Genomic DNA, 14,759 nt, shown 5'->3' with positions numbered 1-14,759 from the left:
ATCTAGAGAAATCAACTCTATTTGAAACATACTATGTCTCATTGTCCCGTGTCTTTTAGAAAAACTCAATTTTCCCTAAATGTGAGAAGGTGGAATAGTTGGGTGAGCATTGATTCGTGAAGATTTTTTTATTTCATCGTATTTTTGGATGATACAGACTAATCTGATGAACGGTTTACCTGGTTCCAAGTTTCTGTTGATGCTTCAATTCTCTCTTTTCCATTCGTTGTGAGCCCACATACTTTGGGCATTATTTGTGAGTTAATGAAGAAATTATAAAAATGAATATGAATAAATAAATTAGGCAGTCAATATTGTAATCCAATGGAAACATATATATCGTTAACATCATTGAAACTTCAGCCTCCACCTTGCTGCGGTGTCCGAGCGGTTGAGGAGATGGACTTGAAATCCATTGGGTTCTACCTGCACAGGTTCGAATCCTGTCTGCAGCGTGATCTCTTTTTGATCCATTTCATTTCAGTATCTGCTTTATCGACATTCGTTAACCATTTCACGTACAACATCGAGTCTCACTCGTGGTGCACTTGGATATCATAAGGCGCTATGACGCTCAGTAGAGTAGTGAAAATACACGACGCGTCACCCATCGAAGCGTTTGCATTTGGCCGCTCTTGTAGAAATTAAATCATAAGCTAAGGGGGCAAACACGAAACAACTCGTAGGTTTGTGGAATATAGCTGGAAGCATAGAATATAATGTGAATGATTGTTCGGAATCGAATTGAAGTATTGTTTTTTGTTTTGTTTCGCATTAAGGAATGAGAGTGTGATGAGAAAAAAGAAGAAAAAAAAGAAAAATTTCATTAAAAACATGGGAAAATTGCCATTGAAAAGAATAATTCAATGAAAGAGTGCATGGTCAAACCCATAGTACATGGTATTGAACCGATAGAAATTCAAACTAATAAGTTCGAGTATATTCGGGACTGTAATGTAATGCCTTCAAATCAATATCAAAATGTTTGTGCAGATGTGCAATTAGGCCCTCTTCGATTTTTTTAAAATAGGCTACAGGTTCTGAAGGCTACCCACATTTACAATTTTCTCTAGAATATGATACATTCAAATAGTGACTGATTTTTATGAGAGCATTTGGATATCATTATCCATTTCTATGAAAAACATTAAAAAATCGTACAACATGATATAGGTTACGTACAGGACACTTTGTTGACTACGAAATTATTTTATTCGGTTCACTTGTTTATCACCCTGTATATCATTTGACGAAAATTTGACGAAAAAGAATTGTTAGTGACATAATAGATTGTCTCTTTATCGACTTTCTATTTTGATCATAACAAACACATTCCCTGCTTATTTGTCAATGTGGATTGATAGGTCAGAATCTAAATTATCGGTTTCTATAACAAAATCAAATTGGAACGTTTTTGCAGCATTATTCACGAAAAAAAGTCGATGGAGAGAAAATCGATCAAGTCACTTACATCCTTTCCATTCTCAGCCCCTCATTTAAGAATGCATCGAAATTTTAGTATTAATTCCTCAGTAGAAAGTTTTGGTGACTCTGAATAGAGCCGAGTTGATGATGGTTTGATGGTTTATTCTTGCCCTCGCGAGAATAATCTACAAGCTGGCCTTTTGTTCCCTATGTCAACGCTCGCATTGCATTGAGCAGTGGCGTGGAGTTTAACTTTCGCACCCAGTGCGCACTTTATAAAATCGCGAAAATCGATCTTTTTCGTTCGACTTTTTAAATCTTTGTAAACATCGATTTTAATCTCAATAAATTTTATAAATACATTGTCAACAATTGGATCGCTTCATCAAGCTTGCTGACAATTCAGTCTGGTTCTATCACGATTTACTTCCGTACAAATACTGCCAGGATCAGAACTATTGGCAGCTACTAAGAGGCGCAATGTTTTGTATCGAATAGCTCATACGATCACTGAACAAGATAGTGATACCAGTTCCAGCCCGAAAGTTGTTTTCTAGAACTGGCGCGAAATTCATTCGAGTATATTCTGTGTATTCTGTGATCATTATTTAGTGAAAAATTTCGCCATGGAAATGTCCATGTAAAGAATCTTTCTTGGATTTTTTTTTTGTTTGGATTTGAGTAACGTCATCCCGCATTAAAGGGCTATTCAACAGGGTATTTCTGATTAAACGCTCACGCAAAAAAAAACGAATAACTGTTTATAAAAAAAATGTTTTCGCCCCATCGATGGTAACACTGCATTTCCCACTTCGGGACGATGATATTCGGCTATTCGTTTAGTCTGATCGGATGGTTTTGAATGTCAAAATGTACAATTTACAAGAACGTGTATTTTTAGTGAAATCGTATTACTCGAGCAACCGAAGCCTTAATGAAACTTGGTCCTCTTATGGTAAGAATTTCAACATTTCTCGTCGTTGATTACTTCCTCTGGGGGTACGTGAAGGACCGTTGCTATGTTAATGAGCCACAAAATTCGGAGGAACTTAAAGAAGAAATAACTCGGATTTTCAACAGCATCGAAGTCGTAATGTAAGAGTTGCGCATGAAGAATTCTGTTCACCGTTTAAAACTTGTTATCGAAAAAAGGGGTGGACACATCGAAAATGTCCTAAAATAAGCTTTATTTTCGTTTTTTTTTAAATCGGTACAGAACCTCTCTTCAACTATTCATGAACCATTCTACAGTATCTTTTGATCATTTTTTGAGTAGAACTCGAATTTTTATAGAATGGTAATGGTAATGAATTAGAGAGACTTTAAACTCTGAGAGTTCATTCGTCTCTTTTTTATAGAATACAAAAATTGATGTTTTTAAGTGAAATAAATGAGAGGGCGGGTGAGATCGACACTCTGTCGAGGTAAATCGACAGGGTGTCGAGAGAAACGAATGAAAACTTGTTGCAATAATTCAAAAGTACTAGAGAGAAGATGGGGATAGCTGCAAATTTTATGTAATTGGATTGTTCAGATTCTGAATGATATAAAAGCAAACAAATCCATGTATTTCGACTGTAAGAATAAGCTGTTCACTGATAGCTTTTTTTGCCAATTCAAAAGTCAGACGATTTTCAAGACCAAGCAGGTAACGTACAAACTTCTAGTCCGAAGTAAACACGAAAGTTTCGATCCCAGCCTGCGTGAGCATTCACTGGAGATGTGCCCATCAGTGTTGAAAGAAGAGATACCATGAGCTCTGGCTAGCTAGCTAGCAATGCCCCATTCAACGTTGGTTTTGGCTGTTCTTAGTTAAATATCAGTCCAACTCTGCCTTTTTGTCTTCTAAACATAAACCCGAGACATCCACAAAGAATAAGGAGGCATTTTCCTGTCAGTGAAACACAAATCATGTGTCGGTTTCACCCTGACTGAAAGTGTCGCTTTTACCCCGAATAGACTAGAAATTTCAAAACAACACACCTATGAGCAACAAAACCACCTACCGTCTCACCAAATGAACATATGAACGAAATTATAATTACCAGATTGTAATTTTATTATGATAATTAATATCGTTTTGTCTCAAATTCCGATCACTTAAGCTTTGGTGGCCATGAAACAATGTCTCATTACTTAAAATGGTACTTTATCGCCAAATTAATTTGATTTTTGGATACAATAGAGCCTTCTTTTCCATTTACTTCAAACAAATTGATTCACAAATATATTTTCATGATGGAAAACTAAAAATTACATTAATCACATTTGTCTCAAATTCCGAACACCATTTATGTCACTGATTCATATTTCGAACACTTTTGTCTCAAATTCCAAACAGCCAAAATTCATTTGTTTAAAAAATTCATAACTTTTGAACTACTGGATCGATTCAGATGATCGATATATCAAATTGAAGCGAATAAGCTAGCCTTTTGTGGAAAAGTATTTTACTCACAAGTAAATTTAATTTGGTTTTCGTAATTATCGATTGTGTTCGTTTTTGCTAGCTTCCATGGTTTCGGGACCAAGGGCGCTGTATATTTTTATATTTTTTCTTGAAAGTTAGGGAGTTTTTACATAACATATCCAAAAATCAGAGGTGTGTTTTTTATCGTTTTTGAGTTATTATTTTTCAAAGTTAACATGATTTAGTCTTCGTTCGATATTCCTATGCGACTAGACGAGATCTATGCGAAAAGGATTTTATTCTTTTTTTGCAAATTGAATATTTTTTCAAAGAAGACTAGACAATGACTTAAATTTAATATGTCGATTATGCAAATCTGTTAGGTTGTTCAAAAGTTATGAATTTTTGAAAAACGTCATTTTTTGAAAAAAGGGAAACATGAGTTTTAGACCAACGATTAACTTTGAACAATTATAATTCAAAAACAAAACATTTCTGATTTTTGGATATGTTATATAAAAATGTTATATAATAATCGAGTTCACCCTGTTACTTCAGGGCCCCGGTTTTGTTATTGTGGTTTTAGTTGAAGGCCTGGCTAAGAAAATCAATTTTACTCTCGTTGGTTTGCACCTGCGACCTGCGTTTTGCAAGGAAAGAGCATGCAAACATTTATTAACAAATGTTCTTTTCATACTGTTGCACCAGAATTGGATTGTCTGTGTACCCTAATTTGTGAATTGTCGTAGTATTTGCCGGAAAATAGTGTTCAATCATTTTCATTGGAATTTGATTCATGCGTCGAAACTTGATTAAAGTTATGAATACTACTTTAACGTTAAATTCAATAAAGATTTCCTCATAAAAGATTTTTTTAACAATTTATTGTAGACTCGTAAAGATTCTTACCGAACGAACATATAAACAGCAATTAAAATACAAATATCGAAAAACTCACGATGCTTGTTTTCGATGGAATATGCTAATGCAAACATTTTATCACTGATTTTCGATAGCCATTTTTTTTTTGTAAATGTTTGATATTATAAATTATAGGCAGTATCTATACCTGGAATTGCCTTCAAACCAAAGAATGTTAGGGTTTTCATTATGGAATTATTTATAACATAAAAGTTCAGTAAATTCTCATTTAAAAATGATGTGTTCGGGATTTGAATCATACGTCGAAACTCAATTCAAATTCCGAAATTTACTTCAATACTAATTTTAATAAATATTTCTGCATAAAATATCATTTTTTTCATCCATTTAATGTAGATTCTTTCTTTTCTAGCACTTCACATGAAAACAGCAGACAAAATAGTTGAAAAAACTAAAAAAAACTGAAAAATTAAGGGTGCTTATCTTTCACGGAATTTTCTAATGTAAACATTTTATCATTGGTTTTGACTGTCACTTTTTTGCAAATGCCTAATATTATAAATTATAGGCTGTATCGATACCTGTAAATGATGTGAAAATGTAGCCTATAACCCAAAGAATGTCAAGGCTCTCATTATTCAACTATTTATAACATAAAAGTTCAGTAAGTTTACATTTAAAATGAACTAATTTTAATAAATATTTCTGCATAAAATATCATTTTTTCATCCATTTATTGCAGATTCTCATTTTTTCTAGCAATTAACATGAAAAAAAGCAAACAAAGAAATTGGAAGAACTACAAAAACTGTTTTGACTGTCATTTTTTTGCAAATGTTTAATATTTTAAATTATGGGCTAATTTACAGGCATTGAAATGATGTTAAAATGTAGCTTTTACCTCAAAGAGCGTCAGGATTTTCATTATTGAATTATTTATAACTTTGAAGTGTAGTAAATTTTCATTTTAAAATGAAGTGTTCGGAATTTGAGACTGTTCGGAATATGAGACAAAACGGTAAATATAATTTATTTTAACACTAACTCAATCAATTGATAATTCAAGAATTGGTCAAACAAAATATAATATAAAATAATTTGATATTTAAATTGTTTCATACTTTTTTTTCGATTTTTTCTATTTTTTTACAAGACAAGACTTACAAGATACAAGACTTTCTATGTCCAAGATCAACCGATTCCTAGTAATCGTCGCTTTCGTCGGGCGATTTCCCATAGCAATCCGGTCTCCGGCCTCCGATCATGGTCCGCTTGTTAACACCGCTGAATTATGGCAGAAATTGCTGATATATGATAGTTTCAATTTGCAATTACGATTATCGATGAATCGTAGAACACTCCGGACGGTCCTTAATGTGCGCCCCATGCAGCCACATCATCCAGCCGCCGGTCGTCTTGATGAATGTGGCAAATAATGAACCATAAAACAGCTTTAAAACAAATATAAATCATTCGCTGGTCCTACCCTCACTCTCTCTCTCTCTCTCTCTCTCTCTCTCTCTCGAGCTACGATCAGAACTATATAGACAAGATTCGTCGTCATTGCACATTTAACAGATAACTGCCGTTGTTCAACGATCGTTTAACTTATAAACGATGACTGCAATTTGTTTGTAACTGCATAGGATTAAACGTGAAGCCTCGGAGCCTTTTCCTCCCCGAACCGTGTAGAGGCTTCTTTTTTTTGTCCGAAGCGCTCGAACAAAAGAGCATGGGAGAATCTCGCGTGACGGCAAGAGCCGCCACCTTCAACATCCGATCTTCATTGAACGCATCGAATCCAGCTGGACCCAACCGCAAGTCAAGATAAGAAGATGAATGAGATAGAGGATAAATATTGAAGATAATTTCACTTTATTGCTCCAGCCCGCGCCAAAGTTTGACCTACGTGGAGTGGCTACACCTGCACACCCACTCCACAGCGGATGCATCCATCTGGCCTGAGGTCCACCGAGAACGATTTACAACTTGACTAGCAGCGCGTTGGCCACTTTCCATTCATCTCTGCTGCGAGTGATTCAACCCCCACGAAGGCTCTTGTCGGGTGCGCTATGACCACGATTTGTGATTCATGAAGCTCGGTAAGCAGGAGAGCCGTCATGGGTCCAATTCCAATGCAATTGCACAAACAAATAGACACACACAGTTCAAATGACGATGATTGCATACGACGAACATACCTGGCAATTATTACCGGGGTACACATGGTTAATTCATGACACCCGGCTCACACGGTCGGTAATGACGGATCGTTAGGTAGGGGGAGGCCATCCGGTCAATAAGTCTCGTCGCCCGTATCGTGTGACTCTGAGTCAGTAACGGTGAATCAGTGTACTTTGGCTCTCAGAACCGGCTGACTGTTGAAATACCGTATCCTTGGGAATGAATTTATTATCTGGTAGGGACATCTCCGGCTGCGCTACACTTGCAGGAGTCTGCCGTAATGGAACGGTTGTAATTATAACCGTGAGTAAATACATCACTTATCTACTGAATATCACGTTTTAATTAAGGTGGAGGTGATTATAGTTTTTATATTGAATTGTGGGCGTGGCGGATGTAAATGTGCATGTTTGCAGTTAATTTGTGTCACCTTTGGGATGTGGAGAGAATAAAAATTGATGCATGCTGTCTTTTGATACGACGATAGGTTCACTGCGTATGGCTGAAAAATGTTTCTGTGAAATGAAAACAAAAAATACATTTAATTTAACGCGAATTAATATTGATGTATACCAACTTCAGCAATTTGGCAAACTCGATTTAGCCGATTGCCATTCCAATGGGCAGCAGTCATTTATCCCGAAAACTAGAAAACGAATTACGTCAAACTCGCTATGCAATTTACATTTCCTCATCAGTTTCCAAGCTAGTTTATAAAATATTTATTCAATTAGCTCTCGGGGCAACTATGAAAATTTCCATAAATCATTTTGTTTCCAACAAAATAGATTTCCCACCGAGACCATTCCCAGGGCCATGCCGAAGCAACCGCAACCGCTTTCGGACAGTGTGTTTTGTTTCCTTTTAATTATTCAGATTTAATATGCTCATTTTCGAGATGAGCGATGGGTAAACCGAATGCGCCAAAAGAAGGAACCACAAGCCACTACCCGAACTGACTGGACGGCTGCTGTAAAACGACCGCGACCTAAACGCATGCAAACGTGAAGGGGAAGTGATCCTCCCGCTTCAACTTCGGGCTATGGAATTGGAAATAATACAATTTCACATGTTATGTGGCTGATTGGTTTTGGCTATTGGACTTAGGTTCGAATGATGGCGACTGCCGCCGCCACATCGGAGAGATCAGGGCATCACGACTCAATGTAAATACTGGTGGTGTCCGGTAGGGAGGAGCGAGGGAAGTTGAAAGATTTCCTCTGTTAATTAAAACATCAGAATTATCTGATGACCGGGGCCAACCAATTATCGTGGCTCATACAGGCTTGGCCTGGCTTTTTTGTGGGAATGGATTATGGTGGCTTGAGTAAAGTTTTCTAAGCTATGGTGGTTGACTAATGCTGGTGGTTCAGCAATTTTTGTATAAGTCTTGTTTTTTTAAAGTTTACGCGTTTTTTTACTATTATTTTTGCAAGAATTATGAATTTGAAACCTTGAAATCAGTCGATGAGTCACAATTTCAGACCCAGTCAAATATATAGGGTGTTAGATTACTCAGTGACAATATTATTATACAGCCATTCCATGCCAAACCGATATAGTGGTTTTCAAATTTTCGTGAAAAGTTCATCGCAAAACATTAGACCCGTATTTTTCATTTTTTCAGTAGGGTGACCATTTCTATTTTAGGGTTGTCCGAAAAATCAACTTTTTCCTCTTTTTTCCAAAAATTACTTTTTTCAATTCATAAAAACAATTCATAACTTTTGAACTACTAGACCGATTCAGATGATCGACATATGAAATTGAAGCCAATCACCTAGTCTTTTTTTTTCAAAATACTAAACCTGCAGAAAATTCGAATTCTGTTCTCGTTATTATTGATTGTATTCGTTTTTTATTGTTTTCATAGTCTCGGGACCAAGCTCTATTTTTTTTATATTTTTTTTCCGAAAAGCTGACATATAACATATGTCGAAATCAGAGAGGATTTTTTTTTCGTTTTTCAGTGACGATTTTTCAAAATTAACCGATGGTCCAAAAATCATTTTTCACATCTTCTCCAAGAATGATTTTGTTCAAAAATGGCGTTAACGTTCCCTGTGGAGCTTTTGTCGTCTCAACGTATGCATCAACTAGCGTCTTTCATTAATACTTATTTGAGATTTCCTGAGCCAAATAACACGCCTGGAATGTATCCCGAGGGGCAAGCTCTTGAATACGCGTGACCACAGTGCAAGTCGAAGGAAATTTCTTTGACGAAAAATTCTCCCGACCAGAACGGGAATCGAACCCGAACACCCGGCATGATAATGTGAGACTCTAACCACTCGGCCACGGGTGCACCATGTAAACTATAAAACACTAATACAATAAATAATTAAGAGATCAAAATGCATTTTTTTCAAAAGTCTAATATTTTTCAAAAAAGACTATCTGATTGGCTTTAATTTTATGTGTCGATCATCTGAATCGGTTCAGTAGATCAAACGTTATGAATTTTTGTGTTGGAAAAAAGGGGAAAAAATTGATTTATCGCACCATCGGTTAACTTTGAAAAATCATAACTCAAAAACGAAAAAAAAACGCCACTTTGGTTATGTAAAAAATCATCAGCTTTCCAGAAAAAATATAAAAAAATATAGCGCGTCGGTCCCGAGAATATAAAGACAATAAAAGACGAATACAATCAAGAATAACAAGAGTAGAATTCGTTCTCAAGAACAATAACCAATCGACAAACATAATGTTTTTGCTACGTTGCCAGTTGACGAAATGGAAGCGGACATAGCTAGCGGGGACACACCGTTTATTTTCCAAGGGAATCCCCGGCGCAAAAATGTAACCACTCCCAAAGTTCAAGGACAAGTCATTCCGGTGATAGCTTGCCTAAAAAATCGAGTGCATCGGACAAGCAAAATCAGGTTCATCCTGGCTTCCGTGGGAATAGTTTAGGACATCAAAAACCCCAACTGCCCCTATTTTTCCATCAGGTTCAACTTCCCGATCGGGATTTATAAAGTTGTCTGACCTTTTGGATCAAATCTTCACGTGTTTTAATGTTTTCGACTCCATCAGAACCATTGTCATCTCAATGCTTCCAGTATTAAAGACAATTTTGCAACAATTGATGCAAACATGGCCCCTCTTTGCAATGATTATCTCTCTTGATGTCTAATTTAAACAGAAAGGCCGGAGATAACACTGTTTTAAAGTTAGTTTATTGTCGATTTATCAACAGGCTGTAAAAGCCCAAATTATATAACTTAAATCTGAACATAAATGGCACACTACATAAAGTCATCACATGAAAAAGTTATCACATACTAAAACTAACATTAAAACTAAAATCATAAGGCAAAGTAAGCTGGTTCAGAGAAAAAAGAACTAAATCTACGGCGAAGAAGCGTTCGGGATAACTGAAAATCGAACAGAAAGGCCACTCTGTTGAATAGCCTTGCAAACCACTGAATCCGCTGAACATACTGTAGTTCGTACGTCACACGGGTAATCGTAGCATCGCATTATTTCGGAGACCTCGAGGTCGTTGATATTTATGTTCTCCAACAGAACGGGACAGTCGATGCGTCTTTCCAAAGCATCAGCTATCAGCAAAGCTCCGGCGGTGTCTCTTCGGACCGACAAAGATTCCAAGTTGATCAGCTGGCAGCGACTCCTATAACTCGGCAATCGGAAGGGGTCTGTCCATGGCAATTTACGAAGCGCGTATCTCACCGTCGTTGAACTGATTCAATTCTCTCGACACCGTTGTTGTAATGTGGGGTCCAAACTGCTGAGCCATACTTTAAAACAGAACGAGTCAAAGAACAGTAGAGTGATTTAAGGCAGTAGATGTCCGTGAAGTTTCTGGCAATCCTGAAGATGAACCCCAAAGTTCTAGATGCTTTATTAATCATGGACGAGATGTGCGGTTTGAATGAGAGCTGCGTATCCAAGATTACTCCCAGGTCCTTAACTTCATTAACGCGCTTGATTTCTGTGTCGCGCAGGACGCGTTAAATACAGTATGGTATGTCTCGTGCGCGAAAACGAGATAACTGAGCATTTAGCGGGGTTCACATCCATTCGGTTAAGGGTACACCAATCGGCGAAAGCATCCAGCTGTCTTTGGAGGAAACGATAATCTTCAATTGAGCAACCCGAAGGTAAATTTTCAGATCATCAGCATATCGTGGTCCTTCAATCGCCATATTTATGTCGTTGAAGTAAATCAGGAAAATCAGCGGACCCAGATGGCTACCATGTAAAGGGTGTGTCACATCAAATTGCATCACGGAAAAAACGCTGTAGAAATTCGCCCAGTAGACCGATCCTTTTAAAAAATTTAGACAGTAAAATAAAAACTATTAAACAACTTTTGACATTTTCTTTTTATTCATACTTCGAGCCCAAGCCAGTATGCTCGCACCTTCCTCTTTACCCCGTCCATAAGGTTCTGTACAACGTCAGGTTGTAGTTTTTTTTTAACAGAAATCCATTTTCTCTTGAAGTCCGCCTCCGATTTGACAACTTTTGGGTTCTTCCGGAGGGCCTGCTTCATAATCGCCCAATATTTCTCTATTGGGCGAAGCTCCGGCGCGTGGGACGGGTTCATTTCCTTTGGCACGAAGGTGACCCCGTTGGCTCCGTACCACTCCAACACGTCCTTTGAATAGTGGCACTAAGCGAGATCCGGCCAGAAGATGGTCGGGCCCTCGTGCTGCTTCAATAGTGGTAGTAAGCGCTTCTGTAGGCCGTCCTTAAGGTAAACCTGCCCGTTTACCGTGCCGGTCATCACGAAGGGGGCGCTTGCCACACCATGTACTTTTTGGCAAACATGGATAGTTTCTGCTTGCGAATCTCCTCCGGAACGCTGAATTTGTCCTCTGCGGAGAAGAACAACAGGATCGGCAGCTGACGAAAGTCCGCTTTGACGTAGGTTTCATCGTCCATTACCAGGCAATGCGGCTTCGTCAGCATTTCGGTGTACAGCTTCCGGGCTCGCGTCTTCCCCACTATGTTTTGCCTTTCGTCGCGGTTAGGAGCCTTCTGAACCTTGTATGTACGCAGGCCCTCCCGCTGCTTGGTCCACTGGACGAATGAACTTGACAAATTCAGCTTATTGGCGACATCCCGGACCCAACTTCTCGGATCACGTCTAAACTGCTTAACTACGCGCTTGTGATCTTTTTCACTGACGGAGCATCCTGACCGTGGATTGGACGATTCCCAGCATCTTACCGATGTCCCGATGTGACAACTCCGGATTCTCGGAATGAGTGCACAGGATTAATTCACGACGCTCTTTTTCGTTCGACGACATTTTTCCAAATTTACGAAAAATTGACAGTGAAGCATGGCCAACGTGATCTATACACTCTTATCTGATTATAAGCGAAAGCTGAAGATATAATTCCTAAAAATTAAATTTCTACAGCGTTTTTTCCGTGATGCAATTTGATGTGACACACCCTTTAGTATGCCAGACGTAGCAGCGAAAAAGGATGATTGACGATCGCCAATTACGACGGCTAGTCGGCGACCGGTGAGGTATGACAGGAACCATTGAGATTGCCGTTAATCCCAAGCTTGTCCAGTTTGGCGACAGCTATACGGTGGTTCAATGTAGCAAAGGCTGCAGTCAAATCAGTATAGATGGCGTCCGTTTGAGAGGGCTTTAACATACTGTCGGTAATGTAAGAGGTGAGGCACAGTAAATTTGTGGTAGTAGAGCGGCTCGTGATGAATCCGTGTTGGTCAGTTCTAATGTACGGCTTGCTGAGAGTGACTAGCGGTTCGATGATAACGAGCTCAAGCAGTTTCGCCAAAGCGCAAAGCGAACTGATGCCACGATAATTATTAACATCCCGTCTGTTGACCTTTTTATGGACTGGGAACATATGCGAGAGCTTCCAACAGATCGGAAAGTCCACGGAAAGTTGGAATATATGGAGCAGCGGGGTCAACAAGTCATTCATATGTATTTTGAGGAAGATTGATGGGATCCCGTCAGGTCCCGGTTTGAACGACGTTTTGAGCGACGTTTTGAACTAGAAATCATCTCTGTACAGATGTCAACTCTACTCAGGGTTTGGTTGGAAAGAGGAAGGTAACTAGCGGCACGTCTGATCGCTCAATCAATCAATGATATATTTTAACGCAGATCATGTGAAACGAATATCCACAATATCCACGACAGATTTTTTTGTCAGGATCAGCGATCACTTTATTCCATTTTTGCATGTCATTACGTTTGAGTTCCGTTTATTTGGACAGTAAGGTCTGCTTGTCTGTGACGTTAACAGGAGAAATTCGCCTAACGGTATGCTACCAGGAATGCTTAAGCGAGCTTTCGCGATTCGTTTTGTGGATATCGGTATTGTTTATCTTCGCTTGCGTCACTAGTCACAACACGAATTTCACAATTATCACTAAATACAAACACAATACTTCACAATCGGAGCGAAATAAGTCCTCTTATCAAACGATAACGCGATGGCACACAAAGAGAAAGTTCTTGAAAGAAGATAAAAATGTAAACAAAATGTTTTACAGTGGAATTGTCGTAGTCTTATCCCTTAATTGGATACATTCAAATTTTTAATTCATAACTTCAACTGTGATGTTTTTGCTCTGTCCGAAACTTGGCTTTCTTCGCGAGATGATATCTCTTTCCACTTATTATATACGCTTGTACCGTGATGACAGCTACTGAGGAGTGCTATTGGGGATCAATAAGTGTCACTCATTTTTTCGAATTGACCTGCTGTTGCTTGTCATACAAACATCAGAGGCAAAGACCTCTGTATTGTCAGCTTGTATTGGCTTCCGAAAGTTCAAGTTAGCCGATAGCCACTTACTGACATGTTCTCACTCCTTCCTGAGCCACGGTTGATCTTGGGGACTTCAACTCTCACGGTACCGCCTGGGGGGAACAGTACGACGCCAACCGTTCATTGTTGACATACGACCTTTGTAACAGCTTCAATATGACCGTTTTGAACACTGGGGAAATAACCGGTGTACATAAACCTCCTGCCAAGCCAAGTGCTCTTGACCTCTCGCTTTGCTCGAATTCACTATCGTTAGATTGCAAGTGGAATGTAATCCAGGACCCCAACGGTAGTGATCACTTGCCAATCAAAATTTTCATCACCATTGGGTCGAATTCTTCTGAATCTATAAACATGGCATAGGAATATAACTTCATTTCTCATTTGATATATGACAGCGCGGTTCGCGCTCAAACGAAACCCATCCCACTATTCGTCGAAGGCCTCCCAATCCATGGTGGGATAGCCAATGTTCCAAGCTTTATCAGGATAAATCGAACGCATTTAAAGCTTTTCGGAAACGTGGAACCATTGAGAATTTTCAAACGTATTTAGCCCTTGAAAATCAACTTAAAAACTTGATCAATGGAAAATTTCGCCAATGTTCATTGGCGAAATTTCGTGGGAGGTTTGTCACGAGAAACGTCAATGAAAAAATTATGGAAAGTGGCTCGAAACATGAGAAATCGCTCTTCAACGAATGAGAGCGAGGAATATTCACATCGACGGATTTTGAATTTTGCACGAAAGGTTTGTCCCGATTCCGTTCCCGTACAAAAATTTGTTCGAGATATTTCACAAGATAGGTGCGATCTTGATTCCGATTTTTCGATGGTAGAATTCTCTCTTGCTCTCTTTTCATGTAACAATTCTGCTCCGGGATCGGATAGAATTAAGTTCAAATTGCTGAAAAACCTCCCTGATGTGGCGCAACATCGCTTGTTGAATTTATTCAATCGGTTTCTGGAGCATAATATTGTTCCAGATGATTGGAGACAAGTACGAGTTATAGCTATTCAAAAACCCGGAAAACCCGCGTCCGACTTCAATTCGTACCGCCCAAT

General features: G+C 38.6%; 1 protein-coding gene and 1 non-coding gene across 2 annotated transcripts; one reads left to right on the top strand and one right to left on the bottom strand.

Moving 5' to 3' along the window:
* Positions 1-373: 373 nt before the first annotated feature.
* On the top strand, positions 374-455 carry Trnas-uga (transfer RNA serine (anticodon UGA)). Its single transcript has one exon. It is a non-coding gene; the product is annotated as a tRNA-Ser (tRNA).
* Positions 456-12,393: 11,938 nt separating this feature from the next.
* On the bottom strand, positions 12,394-12,762 carry LOC129766227 (uncharacterized). Its single transcript, XM_055766744.1, has one exon. It carries the CDS (start codon positions 12,760-12,762, stop codon positions 12,394-12,396), a length of 369 nt encoding a protein of 122 aa, XP_055622719.1.
* Between the last annotated feature and the right edge of the window lie 1,997 nt (positions 12,763-14,759).

This window comes from Toxorhynchites rutilus, chromosome 2 (genome assembly GCF_029784135.1).
Source record: "Toxorhynchites rutilus septentrionalis strain SRP chromosome 2, ASM2978413v1, whole genome shotgun sequence".
NCBI classification, from domain to species: Eukaryota; Metazoa; Arthropoda; class Insecta; order Diptera; family Culicidae; genus Toxorhynchites; species Toxorhynchites rutilus.
The sequence above is the reverse complement of the archived record's forward strand: the minus strand, read 5'-3'. Positions and strand labels throughout refer to the sequence as shown.